Source organism: Ciconia boyciana, chromosome 3 (genome assembly GCF_034638445.1).
Source record: "Ciconia boyciana chromosome 3, ASM3463844v1, whole genome shotgun sequence".
NCBI classification, from domain to species: domain Eukaryota; kingdom Metazoa; phylum Chordata; class Aves; order Ciconiiformes; family Ciconiidae; genus Ciconia; species Ciconia boyciana.
This window is the reverse complement of record NC_132936.1, coordinates 3876431-3890320: the sequence shown is the minus strand read 5'-3', so window position 1 is coordinate 3890320 and position 13890 is coordinate 3876431. Positions and strand designations below refer to the sequence as shown.

Here is a 13890-nt window from a genome sequence, read left to right as displayed (position 1 = left end):
GAAGGGAGCGTTTATTCATCAATTAATGAGGCAGGGTGGGTCCACGGTAAGGTATTAGGAGCACATTCATTCTCACTCATGGTTGCACAAACTTCTCCCGAATACCAACATTACTGGTTGTGCAACAGCTGGAGTCAAGACCTGCACAGAAGCAGAAACGAGGACTCTACAATCTTAAATTCTTGGCATGTGTTTTTTAAAGCTCCTCCCTCAGAACACCATTGCTTTTTTCTTACCATTTCGAAGCTGCACGGATGTAAAGAGAGATAGAAACATGGCTGAAGGCAGACCAAGTGGCTTCTCAACATGAGAAAGGGCTAAGAAATCTAGAAGTGACAGGAATATTTGAAACCCAGCACTTTTCGGACGGCTGCCATCTACAAGCACAGCCCATACATCTGCCTAGTGGCTCACTGAAGATTAAAGGGTAACCACGCTGTATCTGCCGGTGAGGAACTCTCTGCTACACAGAGCAACTGGAATAATCAGCAGAAAGTTAAACATACATACAAATGCTTGAGAGTCACTGCACAGACTGGGGACCAGGGGGTGTCTCTATCTTTGTGCCTCAAATCACACATCACTTCTGCGGCTGAAGAAAAGGCTTCAGCACTAACCAGCATCCTTCATCACTGCTCTCGCGTGCTCTAAACAAAGATGACAAAACAAGGATACATCTGCATAGGGTTTTATTAAAGTAGGCATCATCCACAACTTACAATATTTGAAAAAATATTCTTAACAACTTTTTTTTCCTGAATAGGTAATTTAACAGCTACAATGCTCAAATGTCATGAGAGAAGTCTCTGCCCAGAAGTCAAACTTCAAATGGGTAGCAAACGTCATACATTTGGTACCCCATCAGATTGGTTTAATACAGAAAATACTGTAACATAGTTACAACAGAAGTTAATGGGGAAGATAGGGGAAAAAAAAAAAACCAAACATACATGCATCATTGGTCACAGGTTGAAAACCAGAATTTCAAACAGGACTCATCTCTAATCACATTCCCTGACTATCGCCACCTTGTTACCTCCAAACAACTCTCTGTTGCAATATGGTTTATTTCAGATTTTGCAAAATAGAAGTTTAAGTGGCTGCTCCTAAATGAAGTCAGCAACTTTTGGCAGGAGGGGGGGAAAAAAAAAACAAAAACGAAAAACTTTTGTTCAAAATGCCATACGTTTGAATTTCACCTTCGCTGGAACACCTTATCCAAAGCTTTTGTGCAATGCCCCCACCAAGGACAGTGTGTTTCAGAAGAAAGCAACATTCTTGCTCTTCACTCTTGTTAGTCTTAACTTCAGCTCTGAACAAGGGTGAGGGGAGCAGACCCCATGACTTCGAGTGAAGTAAAGGAACGGAGCGAGACCTGTCAACAACTTTATTTTTGACGTCTCATGGAATGGAGGCAGTGAGGAGTCCCCAGGGTCAGACTTACGAAAGACTGGAATGGACAAGACACTTCAGCTCACATCAAAGCCCTTCACCTGACGGCTCAGTGTAACAGCTCACTAGGAGATAATCCTGTTTTGGCAGGGCAGAGGACAAAACCTGAGCCAGTCTTTCCTCGGAGGGTATGAATGGAGGGCCAACTTTGCTGGCCCATTGGGCCAAATATTACACTTGAACAATGTGACAGTTACAACAGCGGCCAAAGTTTAAAAACTTGTCCTTTCAGAAACGTAAACAATATATATAAAAAGTTTAGATAACAGGCCACAACCTTAAAGGTTTTTGAGCTTAAATACCTGGGAAACACATACTTTGCCAACAGATGAAACAGTAAGATACATACAAAATCAAGAGATACAAGTTTAACAAATGGTTAAAGTAACTGGGTTTCACCACAGAATCTTCATTTGAAGGTTACTTTCATGAGAAAAATATATTCCCTGCAACATATAGACTCCTTCACAGAGAGAGAGAAATCTGGTCATGTCAGTTACCCACTTACTGAGGAAACACCGCAGGGTTACAGAGAGCATAATGAACTCGCAAGTGCCAAAGCATCGTCACAGAAAACATAGCAAACAAGTTGTAGGGAAAAAAAAAAAAACACCAACAAACACTTGAACATGTTTACCTACACATGCTATTGGAGTATACAAGACAAAAAAGATGGAGAGCTTCATATAGGGAATTTCCAGTCATTCTGAAAATCAAAGATTTTTTCTTTGAAGGAAAAAAAAAAAATCAAAGTTCCCAGAAGCTGTTTCTCACAGCACGCTACCGCTATAGTAGCCGATGGCTCAGATTCACATCCACGGAAACTGGTATTTTACCTAAAATGGCTTTCCTGTCTCTCTCCAGTTTGTCATCTCTCAAATTCTCCTGAGCAGCTTTTGAATAGACATATCCTCCTTGCGTTCATCTACTAAGACTCCCTTGTTAATCCCAGAATCTCCTGTGCATGAAACTCAACAAGCAGAACAGCCCTTAACTGTAGCTAGAAGATGGTTTCAGCTTCTGGATCCCTCTCTAAAGAACAAAAGCGTATGACAGTGACACATAAATAAGCATCTACAAATACACTTACATTGCACGCGGAAAATGTAGTGAACATGAACAGATTTCAAAGGCTGACTTGACTCTACCGTAAGGCTCCATCATCAGCCCACCTTTAAAACTTGCTCCAGGCAGTGTGTCATCGTGCTAGCATGGCAAACAACTGGGATAACCAAAAGTAGTGCTAATTAGCAATAAACCCATACCTGGGCATTACCTCCTCGAAATACGCCCCAGATTCACATACATGTAACAGCTCTTCAGATTTCAGATCTACCTCCGAGGTTCAACTGAAGGCAGCAGCACTTTCAAAGAACAGGACAAAGCTTGGCTTGTAAACCCTGGTTTTTTTAAAGCATAATGAGAATTCAAGTCCTATTCCCCTTCACCTTTATAAGCATAAGAATAATGCTACTTGGTATGCCCTACGTATAGAAAAGTGTATGTTTATATAGCATTATATATATATATATATATATATATATATAAATAGGAACTATCGACCGAAGTTTGATTTCAAACCAGAATTGCAACGACCCCTACAATTTGGAAACATGAAGTAGCTCTTCTGATCTCTCTTTTGTAAGCAAAGAGTAGAAAGGATCATATCTTAATACAATCTAATATCCTCCACCAGGAAAATGAAAAATCTGTCATTAACTTTGCGGGATATGCCTGAACCACCAGGTTTGACAATACTACCCCATGTTGGCTGCCAAAGAAGAGGCAGGCAGCAGGAATGATCAGAGAGTCATCAGCCAGGAGTAAGTGCCATTTGTTTTTTTTTTTCCTAGATGCTTAAGTGTGAAAGTTCAAGAATTCTGTGTTTGTCATTGGTGCTGTGCTTGGAAACAGTACCAAATGACATTGTTTATCTAACAGGACATGCCAGCTACAGTATGTTTCTGCCCAACTCTATTGCTACTTACAAAAAATAATAATTGACATGCTCTAAGACTCAGAAAATTATAAACTAATTTAGCCATTTCTTCCTGGTCCTCTGTGGAAATCTGGAAACATCTTACAAAGTATTTCAGTTAGCTTGAGCAATCCTGGAGTCAGACCCAAGGAAGCTAAACATTGTAGTCACCAGCTCAGGGAGATCATAATCATGTTTCCAACCCCAATCCCTCCGGGCATTCCTGTCGTCGAAGTTCATTGGCCAGCTGTCAGCTGCAGTGAAAAGAAAGAAGAAACACAGAGCATGAGGTTTAAGAAAAATTTCTTTAAAGTTTAAGATGTATCATCACTGGCCATTTGAACTACTAAAGCTGAATTTCAAACCATAAGACTTGAACTGTACAGGAGCAATTTGCAAGTGCCTAAAAAGGAAAGAAACTGTTTTGCCCTTAACGTATAGCAATCTAATGTTGTTTCTTACCCACTGCCAAAGAAGCTGATACTAACCTATGGCCTGCCTGACTTCATCCACGTTGTAGGTCACCTGGAGTTCAGGAACATGCTTCTGCACCTCTTGTGCCAGCTCTTCAGGAGTGAAGCTCATGGCACTGATGTTGTACGTCCTCATGCTCAGTGCCTCCGCAGGGGCCTCCATGACCTCTAGAGTCGCTTTCAGACAGTCATCAATATACATCATAGGGAGACGAGTGTCTGGCTTTAGGTTGCATTGAAATTTGCCGGTCTTTATGGCATCGTGGAAAATCTGGACAGCATAATCTGTAGAAAAGAACAATGGATGCGTGTACTCATCTGCCTCAATCTGTTGTTCACTTCATGACAGTCAACAAGCCTCAGGCCACCCCCAAAATCTCCTGTCTAAAGTCTAGCAGCAGAACTGTGTATGATTTACGTTGTAAAAGTCATCCTGAACTATGCCAATGCTGTTCTAGCATTTGCACATTGCAGCAAGACAGCAGTTTAAAATATTTTTAAAGGAAATGGTCTCAATGAGTGTAATTAATCCAAAATCTCTCAGATACTGTTTAAATGTAAAGGCTACGAAATTATGCCCTAGGCTGGAGTGGACAAAGATATTGTTGTAACACTGTTGAAATAGCATCTCTACACTGATGCTCTGTACTGTCACAGATTAAATTTCTACAAACACATTAAAAATGACTGCATTGGCTTGTGTTTTTGCTGTTCTTGCCTGCAATACTGAGAAATATGCACAAGTCACTTACCAGTTGTTCCCCCACCAGGCTGAGAGTCAGCGGATATAATTCCAGGATACCTCAGGCAGCGGAAGTCTAGGCCATACCGGTAATGGTAGTACTATGGAGGGAGGAGAGAAACGTAGCTTAACACATCAAGACTAGGCCATACAAAGAAAAATCTGCCACGGGATGCACATTCATTCTGTAACTGTCCCATGACAGGGATGAAAGAAAAGGAACTACTGAACAGTCTCCGTTCCCTGCCAGGTAGCTGAGCTCTCTGCTTGCCCTTTTCTAGCTTTCATCCACATGAGTCAATATCGATTCTTGATATGGATTGGCTTCTAATGTAGGGTCTAGATCTACTGTTCAGAAACTGAAAATTCCTAAGTTTGTGAGACGTTTCAGGTTAATACAGTCTTCAGATCTGCCACTGTCCTTCATAAATTTGAAGTGTGAGGAAACTGTATGTAAAAATATCAGCTTTAACAATGTTATGTTTCTAAAAAACTACAAAGCCAGAAGAGAAGTTGTGCATGTACAGACTCCCACGGCTTTGACTTTTGAGTCTTTTTTTTTTTTTTTTTGGCAAAAGTCATCATTGTCTAGCATGCTTTCGCAAGGTTTTGTACACTGTCATTTATGCAATGCCATTCATACTGGCAGATGAGGCAGAGAGGTCAAAGTCAAAAGAACCAGGGGAAGAAGTGATATCGAAAGTCAGATGTTTGCCAGCTTCCAATTTTTGTACTTTTTCCAACAAAACTCAAAAGATATTTGTCCTTAAGAGCTGCCTTATACTACTATTGAGTACTAAAGCCTGAAGGAAGGAAAGAATGGGGAAAAAAAAACCCACTGCAGTGAGGAACCTTCCAAAAGCAATGAAGACCTCCCAGAACTTTCATGAAATAAATAAAATAAAAAATTCTCACTTCTCCCATGAGCTCAGCGTGAACCTTGGAGACTCCATAGATTGTCCTTGGTCTCTGAATGCAGAGATCAGGAGTTGGATCTCGAGGAGAGGTGGGTCCAAAGGCTCCAATAGTGCTCGGAACAAAGAGTCTCAAATTATGCTCAGCTGCAATATCCAGAACATTGTGTAAACCTGGAACAAACAACGGGATTTATCAGAACATACGCTGCACTTTCTCAAGCCTCTGGAGGAGTCATGAACTTGAGACCCTTGTCACATACCGGTAATATTTACAGCTCTGGCCAAAGGGACGTTTGCTTCCCCAACAGCACTGAGCAAAGCGCTATAATGGAAGAGCCAAGTTATCCGATTATTCACCACTATCTCACGTAAATTCTTGTAGTCCAAGATATCCGCATAGATAAAAGGACCTAGAAGAAATGGAACCAGTAGGAAATTGAATGCCAAGAAGAATGGAGGTCAAGGAAAGTTCTAGATGAAACTTAAATTGCTGCGTCTTGACCATACCTCTATTCAGGATTTGACTGCACAGCAGAATGCACACCTTCTAACAGCAGTGGCCAATAAATTAGTAAATAAGCATGAAGGGAAACCGCTACCTTTACCTCAACAAAAGACTGATGTGAGAACTCCTGTTTTATCCAGTCAATGGCATGAAAACATCTAGGGAACATCTAGTGTACGCTATTCAAATATCTAAATACATCATTAAATAGTCATGATGAAGAAAAACTTATGCACGTTTCTAATGAAAATAAAAGAATCCAAAAAACCTACTCTACATCCATCTTATCGTAAAACTTGTCTGAGCATGGAAATACAAAGCACAAATTTGATTTCCAACTTGTTCCCTCCAAAAGAATAAATGCACCTCTTTCTACAGCAGGAGCACAACAGTCTCAACTTGACTCAAGTAGCCATTCTGGCCAACAAAGTAGCAAAGAAACAGTGAAAAAATGGAAAGAAAACTATTTAGAAAAAGGGAATAATAGACCAAAGAAATCAATGTCCTGGCAAGATTTCAAAGCAGGAAGGCATTATCCAGAAGTTTCGAACAGCAACTTGTTCAGTTTAATCCACATATCATTTAGACTTTGGTAATTAGTCTAGCAACATCAGAGGTAAAGTCAAGATTTTTTTCCCTATGCTCCCCCAGTCACTTACCACTATAAAAAACATTATCCGCAGGCTTTCTAATGTCAGACAAGATCACATTGTTCTTTCCAAAGCGTTTCCTGTATAAAAATACCCACACAGTACAGTGAGTCCACAGTCTTCAAGATAATTTATATCTCCTGACAAACAAAATAGCAGCACAGCAATTTATATCAGAAGAACAATAATTTCCACAATGAAATCAGCTACTGCACTTAAAAAAACCACAGGTCCCTTAAGTGTCAATACAGCATCTTAGAAAATTAGTAAACTACTTCTAGTAGCAGTGAAAGACTACATAAGGATAGAGAAATCTTTTAGAAAATGAAAATACATTGAGAAGAAAGACCTTCCTACCCTCTTTCTTTCTGAAAATTTTACCCAGAGATAATCTGCTCCCTGTGGACAACAAAAAGCCACTGGGCTTGCTGTAACTGCAGCTACTTTTATATAACAAAGTAAATACAACTGAGTAATCTCTGCCTCGTGCTTTTCCAATCAGCACAAGGCTGTCATAGAGAGCAAGTCTGATGGCATTGGAGTACATTCCAGCCTCCCATTATTTGGAAGATTTTAAAATATATCATAGAAATGATAGAAAACATTCAAACTCCAAGACAGTGTTGAATGCAGTGATTTTGCTCACTTTTGGTCATAGTCCAAATCCTCTGCAACAAGCACTGTCAAAATAATGTGCAAATGATACTCTGGAGCTTGAGTAGGCGTGGATATGGACAACCATATGGACCAGGGAGAGCTCTCAGAGCATTTTACATTTCTTGAAAAGATGCCATGGAAAAAAATAAGGTAACTGTGTATGTGAGGCAGGGGGAACAAAAAGAGCCAGAAAAAAAAAAATTTTGATTTACTCCTTTTGCTGCATCAGTTCATCTTTCACCAAATCATAAAAACTTCAAGATCTTGTATCCTAATTTTATCCTATCTTTATTTTTGTTTGTACTTTACTAAATAGGGCACCTTATTCCTGAAGTTACTTAACTGAAATTCTCAGAAATATAAAAGTCAGCAGTTGCAAAGCCCAACAGCGGGGTAATTAGCAAAGGACTACTTGCTAGTATTTTTTCAAGTGGATGTTTGTACTTTTTTCTCTCCTGTAGTACCTGCATAAAATCACAGCTCTTGTCTCTCTATTGAGCACTCAAATCCAGCCTTATTCGGCTAGACCAAAAAAGAGAAAAGGAAAACTGGCCACCCTCTGAGGATTCAGACTGTGAATACTTCCATTTAGCTGGAAGCAAACTGAACTCAGCAGCTAGTCTCTTAGACAAAATTATGTTATTTTGGGAATCGTGACCAATGTACACACAGGAAGTACGTCAGTGAACCTAAACCGAGCACAAGAGTAAAAATTAAAAAGACGGTGAAAATTTAAAGTTCTTTACAAAATGAAGAGGCAAAAACTAATCTGCAATCGTCACTAGGATTCTTTTAAAAAACACTTTCCAGAAAATTATTGCTTCCAGAAGCGATGGCTAAAGCTTGAATTCCTCACTATTAGCAAGTTGGAGAATCATGACATACCTCAGAAGCTTAGCAAGTCCCACTCCAAGCTGGCCAAGACCACCTAAAAAGCAACACACAAGAGAGAAAAGTCAGAGAAAAAGTGATATCAAAATACCAAGTTCCATTATTGTATCAGAAATGAGTACTATTTTTCTCAGCGAGTCAGAAAGCTTTTATACTTTTTCTCAAGGAAAAGCCAATTAATTGGTTTTAGTAGATTTCTGGAATAAAAATAGTAGGAATTTCACATGGGTCTCTGATCCTATCACCATAAGGGAGAGACCATAACAATTCCAGTATATTTGAGTATTTTTGCTTCCAGTGTTTTCTGCTCACCAAGGAGGGAGGAGGGGAGTGGGGATTTGACTGAGAAGCTGGAGCAGGAATACAGTTGTGACAGGAATGCTGACCTGTAATTAGCACTCGAGGATGATCGGACTCAGAAAAAGAAACCGAGTGAAAGCTAGCATCGGAGGCCACCTGGCGGGGTGAGACTCCAATGCATCGAACAGGCACGATGGAAATCCCACATCCACAACCAGAGCTCTGTAGCAGCTGGCTGACAGCTCTGCTCAGGTTTTTGACAATTGGCATCTTCCTCCTTCAAATATGCTGTGAGGGCAAGAGAAAAGATTAGTCACAAATGACTCCTCAAGCATATTAAACATTTAAACACTTCCTTAGAAAACCCTGAAGGGCTTCAGAGAAGTTTGACACGCTCCAAGTCCTAGCTGACATGCCAGCTGAGAGCCACATCTACTAGAAGCAGCCTGTGAAGTAACATGAATAATGCATTCACCAGAGCGAGCTCAAGAAAATATCCACAGCCCCAGCACAGAGCCCAGTATAACGAACAGTGAAAATAGAGTTCAAGTTCAAACCTTTTTAAAACAGTCACTAGAAACCATGATTTCAAGCACAAAAGACAGAATTCAACAAGTTCAGCTGCTATGATTACACAGCTTCACTGTAGGTACTTTTGAGTGAAAGTTTTGTAGACTGCAATGAATAAGCAAACCTTCTTAGTATTGCATCAGCAAGATTCAGCTAAGCCAACAGAGGCAGCAGTAAATCTCGCTTTAAAGAGCACTGCTTTGCTCAGACTTAACACGCATGATGGACAGTACCCAGGAAGCGAACAAAGGAGAAGCAGTATTTACCGAGGGCTCATGAAAACGTCCCAATTACTTCACACACACAAAAAAAGGCGTGATTCACTCATAGTAACACTCTGCAAAAATATCCCTAAATTACCCTGAGCTTCATGCAAGTTTGGTTTTCTTTCTCTCCAAATCTTTCATACTGGGGAAGGAAACGGAGAAGAATGTACTCCAAATAAATCGCACGTGCATCTACAAACAGCCTTTTCTGAGGTTCCAGTTTACTTCTTTCAAATACAATTCTTAAGATGCAGTCATTTAAATTCTTCCCTATCCCCCTTCAAACAACTTTTAACTCTCTTTCCCAAACTGACAAAATGAGTAAATTCCCAGATGAAAACATCTTTAGAAGTAGCTTGCTTGAGATTACCCTGCCAATTCCTCTCTCGTACGTGTCCTTGTTGCATATATTATAAAAAAGACAGTCAGGGAGAAGGAAGACCACAACAAGAAATTACGGCAGCTAATCGCTGCAGACGAATTCCAGCACTACCAATTCTAGTATGCATAGAAAAGCAAACAAGTAATTAATGTGGGTGTTCCTTTTACTTACGGCAACACGCAAGGCTGAGAATTTTCTGATACTTTAGGGAGTCCTGCTATTTAAATAAAGACTTGCTAAACTACCTATCACATGCTTAATAAGATACCCCCCCCAAAAGTGCATTATTAAAAATCACATTTGCATATTAAAACCAATTAAAGAGACTTATTCTGAGATGCATTTTCCCCCTCCCCCCCGAACTTGTTTGCTCACTTGTTTATTGCCTTGAGAAGCACGGTCAATTAGTATCCTGATGAATTAGCCTAGCCTCTGCAGCACCTCACGGCCACAAACCCATTAGAGGGATCAGACTCCATGATTATAGGCTTGATCTATTAAAGCTGTCTCTCTCCTCTCACGGTGCTACAGAAGCAATCGCTCTATCTTCTCTAGGCTTTGCACAAGTCTCTTGCAATTCCCTGTTATGCACCAATCCTATATACCTACATCTAACTCCATCTAAACTAGAGCAAACAAGCTACTCCTTGTGCACTGAAAGTGAAGAAGCCCCATTTCCTGAGTACTCAATCTCAGAGGTGACTAATTGCTATCTAAGAGGTTATGACATCTTTCTCCTATCTTGATTCTCTAGCGTCAATTAGTACAATTCAGCTTATATTGCTGATGGGCCACAGAGATGTTGAAGGGACTAGAGCATCTCTCCTCAAGGAGGATGAGGAAAGGCTGAGAGAGCTGGGACAGTTCAGCCTGGAGAATATGAAGGGGGAAAAAAAACAGTGTAACTAGCTATTAAATTCTGAAAGTTGCCAGCAAGCACACAGATATATAAAGACATTAATAGCACCCGTTAAAAACACTTCCCCAAACCAACCATGAGATAAAGGTAGCCCCAACACAAAGCGATTACCTTGCAAGAGCAACTTGGACAGAATAGTCCATTCTGCTAGATCAGTTTCCCTTTTTAAATAACTTCAAGAAGTTATTAACAGCTCTGAAGATAAAAGTTTTAATTTAACTGATGTAAAAAACTTAATTTTTTGATAGGTTTCTCTTTCTTACTATCCCAAAGAGGAATACTTCTGTACTGTTAGGAACTGGAGAAAAAAATATACACAACTATATATTCCAACTCCATCTACCCTATATTACCTTCTGACTAGTTTTTTCAGTCATGGGTTTTACTAATTGACCCAAACTGATACTGGAAACTAACACTTTCTTTTCTAGATTAAGAAAAATGAGGAAGCTTTATGCTGAAACATGGAATTTATTTCCCCCACCCCACTAATTTAAATTAACCAAGACTAATTTCAAGGATTAAGCAATACACACTGGAATTTTCCCTCTTCTGTACTCACCTGTCCCTCAGCTGGTGATAGAGCAGAAGCAGAGTGGAGATGGCAATTTATAGGACACTGCCTCTTTTGAAAGCCAATCAAAACCTGACAGAAAGTAGGAGTTGTCCCACACCTTAAAAAAAAAAAACAACCACACAAAAAAACCCCCATGCATGTGAGAGCAGCAGCAGCCAGGGAAATGAAGTCTGTAACATTGAGATAGGCAGAGGACTCTGAGGCTATGCAACCAGCTCTTTAACTAACAGAACCATACAACCTAGGGTCATCTCTGAAGGACAGGTTTTAAAACTAATTGGTTGCAGTGCAAAGGATTAGTATAAAGCAAACACATGTTCAAATGTAAAGCAGTAATCTCCCTTGGATAGCAAGAAATTTCAGAGTTTTGTAAGAAGATTAAAGCACGGGGAGAGGGAAAAAGGGGGGGAAAGAAACAGGTTCATAAAATGACATTTAGCAAGCTAACTGCCAGCTGCTGTTCCTTTGCAAGATTTCCAGAGTGTTATATAAGCAGCAAGCACCTGTTGCTCATATAAAAGACACGTTTATAGAAGCTAGTAGTTTCTTATGTATTAGTTATTAATAGAACATTACAGAGATAAGAAAGATAAGAAACTCATGGGTTTGCTCTGGAAAATCCCACAACAGCAAGCGTCAAAGAAAATGGAAAAGAGGGAGGAGAGAGAGGTCAGAACCAAACCCCAAATCTCCCACAGCATTTCTGGGGGCTGCACAGCTGCTGAGATGCCACGGCATGCTCCTCCACGGGGCTAACCAAAGCAGACCAAAACTTGTTTCTTTCTAAGAAAGTTAAGATACTCGCTAGGGCCCAGGATCTTGCAGATTCCCAACCACTAGTACTTTCAAAACAGCCAACATCCTCGGGTATATGGTCCACACCAACGCACTAAACTCCAAGTTATTGTCCTCAACTCACGCTTGTCTCCAAAACACCCGGTTTCTGCTTCAGACCTGAGGAAGGGCTTGTGCACTGGAAAGCTCCTCTACTTTTTCCAACTGTATCAAGAAGAGCTCAAGTGGAAAGATACTGCCCGCCTTGGGCATCCAGAAGACGAAGCACACACCACCTTGCCTGTCCCACAGGAAAGCCTTACTCCCTGGTGCCCAAGTGCTGCCAACCGGGAAGTCCATCGGATCACCGCATTTGGGAGCACTCAATCTGCAACAACTAGGGGATACTCTCAGCTCAACCAACACTTAACGCAACCTGGATAGACGGAAAGACCAAAGCTATCACACGTCCCCTGCTGGCATTTCCTCTGGTTCAGAGAGCCCCGAACTGGGGTAAGGGGACCCTGCGTCCTTCCCTGCGTCCCCTGGCACAGTGGATATGCCAGGGCAGGGCAGAGGGGTGGCCGGGCTTGTGCTGTTCTCTCTGGCAGGCAGCTGTTGGCTAACCTCAGTAAAAATAACCTTGACACACACACACAACCTCCACGTCTCATTTTTCAGAGGTGACGCACGAGCGTGGGACGAGGCCGTACCCCTCGCAAAGCTCGCCAAGAAACAACGTCAACCTGAAGCACCAAGGAACCGACTAGAAAACTGACCTCAGCAACCAATTTAAAAAAAAAAAAAAAAAGGTCAGATCATACCGGCTACTGAACAGCGTGACGCTCTTGGAGCGGATAAGGAAATACCTACTTTACACCCGGCCTCCACGGATGAAGCAAAGAGGCTGGTGCGAGTTACGCGCATGAAGAAAACCTGTCAGCCCGTGCCAGGTCTCTGGCGAGAAGCAAAAGGGCCAAGAAAGGGCCTGAAGACCCAGCGCCGCTCCCGCTCCCACCCCCGGCCCCAAACGGGCGGCGGCACCTCAGGCCGCTGCCCCCGAGGAGACGGAGGGGTGGCGCGGGGGAAGCCGGCTCCCGCCCCGGGCAGCGCCGGCCGCGGGGCGAGGCAGGGCCCGGTCCCCGTCCGTCCCTCCCTCCCCGACATGAGGCGATGCAGGGCGGGAAGCTGCGCCCGCCGCCCCTCAGGCGAGCGGCCGTTACGGCCGTTGAGGAGCAGCGCCAGCCGCCCTCCCCCACCTCATTCATTCGGTCCCGGGCCCCCACAGCCCCGGTCCCTGGCCCCGGCCCCGCGCTCACCCGCGGACCCCGCCGAGCTCCCGCCGCCGCCTCTCCCCGCCGCCGGCTCCGGGTGCCGCTCGCCCGGCGCCGCACCCCCAGAGACCCAGGGGCGGTGGGGGAGGCGGGGCTGAGGCCAGACGTCACCGCCTGCCGGGGAGGAGATTGGGGAGTGGAGGGAAGTGATGTGACGTCAGAGCGACGCCACGCAGGCGTGATGTCATGCCCTGTGAGGCGCGTCGCTGCCAGTGTGGAGGGCGGCCATCCCGCAGGCCTGGCCCCAGTGAGGCGCTGCGGGCGGGGGCTTCCCGGCCTCGGCAGCACCGAGGGGACGGCAGGGAAGCACAAACACGCGAGGTCCCCCAAGACATGAGGTCAGCGGTCACCAGCTACGGTATGACACCATGGCGCTGGTCGACGTCAGGTTTACAAAGAGAAATTCAGGACGTGCACCAGCCTGGAAGGTCTGAGGTGAGGGGAGCTGTGGGGGGAGGCTTCCACCCTGCCCCGGGGTCGCCCCTTCGCCAAAAATAATGTTT

The 13890-nt window shown here is 43.0% G+C and overlaps 1 protein-coding gene across 2 annotated transcripts; it reads right to left on the bottom strand.

Moving 5' to 3' along the window:
* Positions 1 to 672: 672 nt before the first annotated feature.
* Positions 673 to 13528, bottom strand: LOC140650223 (L-threonine 3-dehydrogenase, mitochondrial). 2 transcript variants are annotated; one of them, XM_072858270.1, is made up of 10 exons: positions 13373 to 13501; positions 11265 to 11376; positions 8652 to 8853; positions 8260 to 8302; positions 6727 to 6797; positions 5823 to 5972; positions 5561 to 5733; positions 4656 to 4746; positions 3919 to 4188; positions 673 to 3684 (listed from the first exon to the last, which is right to left on the bottom strand). In XM_072858270.1, the coding sequence occupies exons 3-10, from the start codon at positions 8833 to 8835 to the stop codon at positions 3545 to 3547; spliced, it is 1122 nt and encodes a 373-aa protein (XP_072714371.1). In that variant the 5' UTR covers positions 8836 to 8853; positions 11265 to 11376; positions 13373 to 13501; the 3' UTR covers positions 673 to 3544. The 2 variants fall into 2 exon arrangements, with proteins under 2 accessions (XP_072714371.1, XP_072714370.1); XM_072858269.1 differs by lacking the exon at positions 11265 to 11376 and having other exon boundaries at positions 13373 to 13528.
* Between the last annotated feature and the right edge of the window lie 362 nt (positions 13529 to 13890).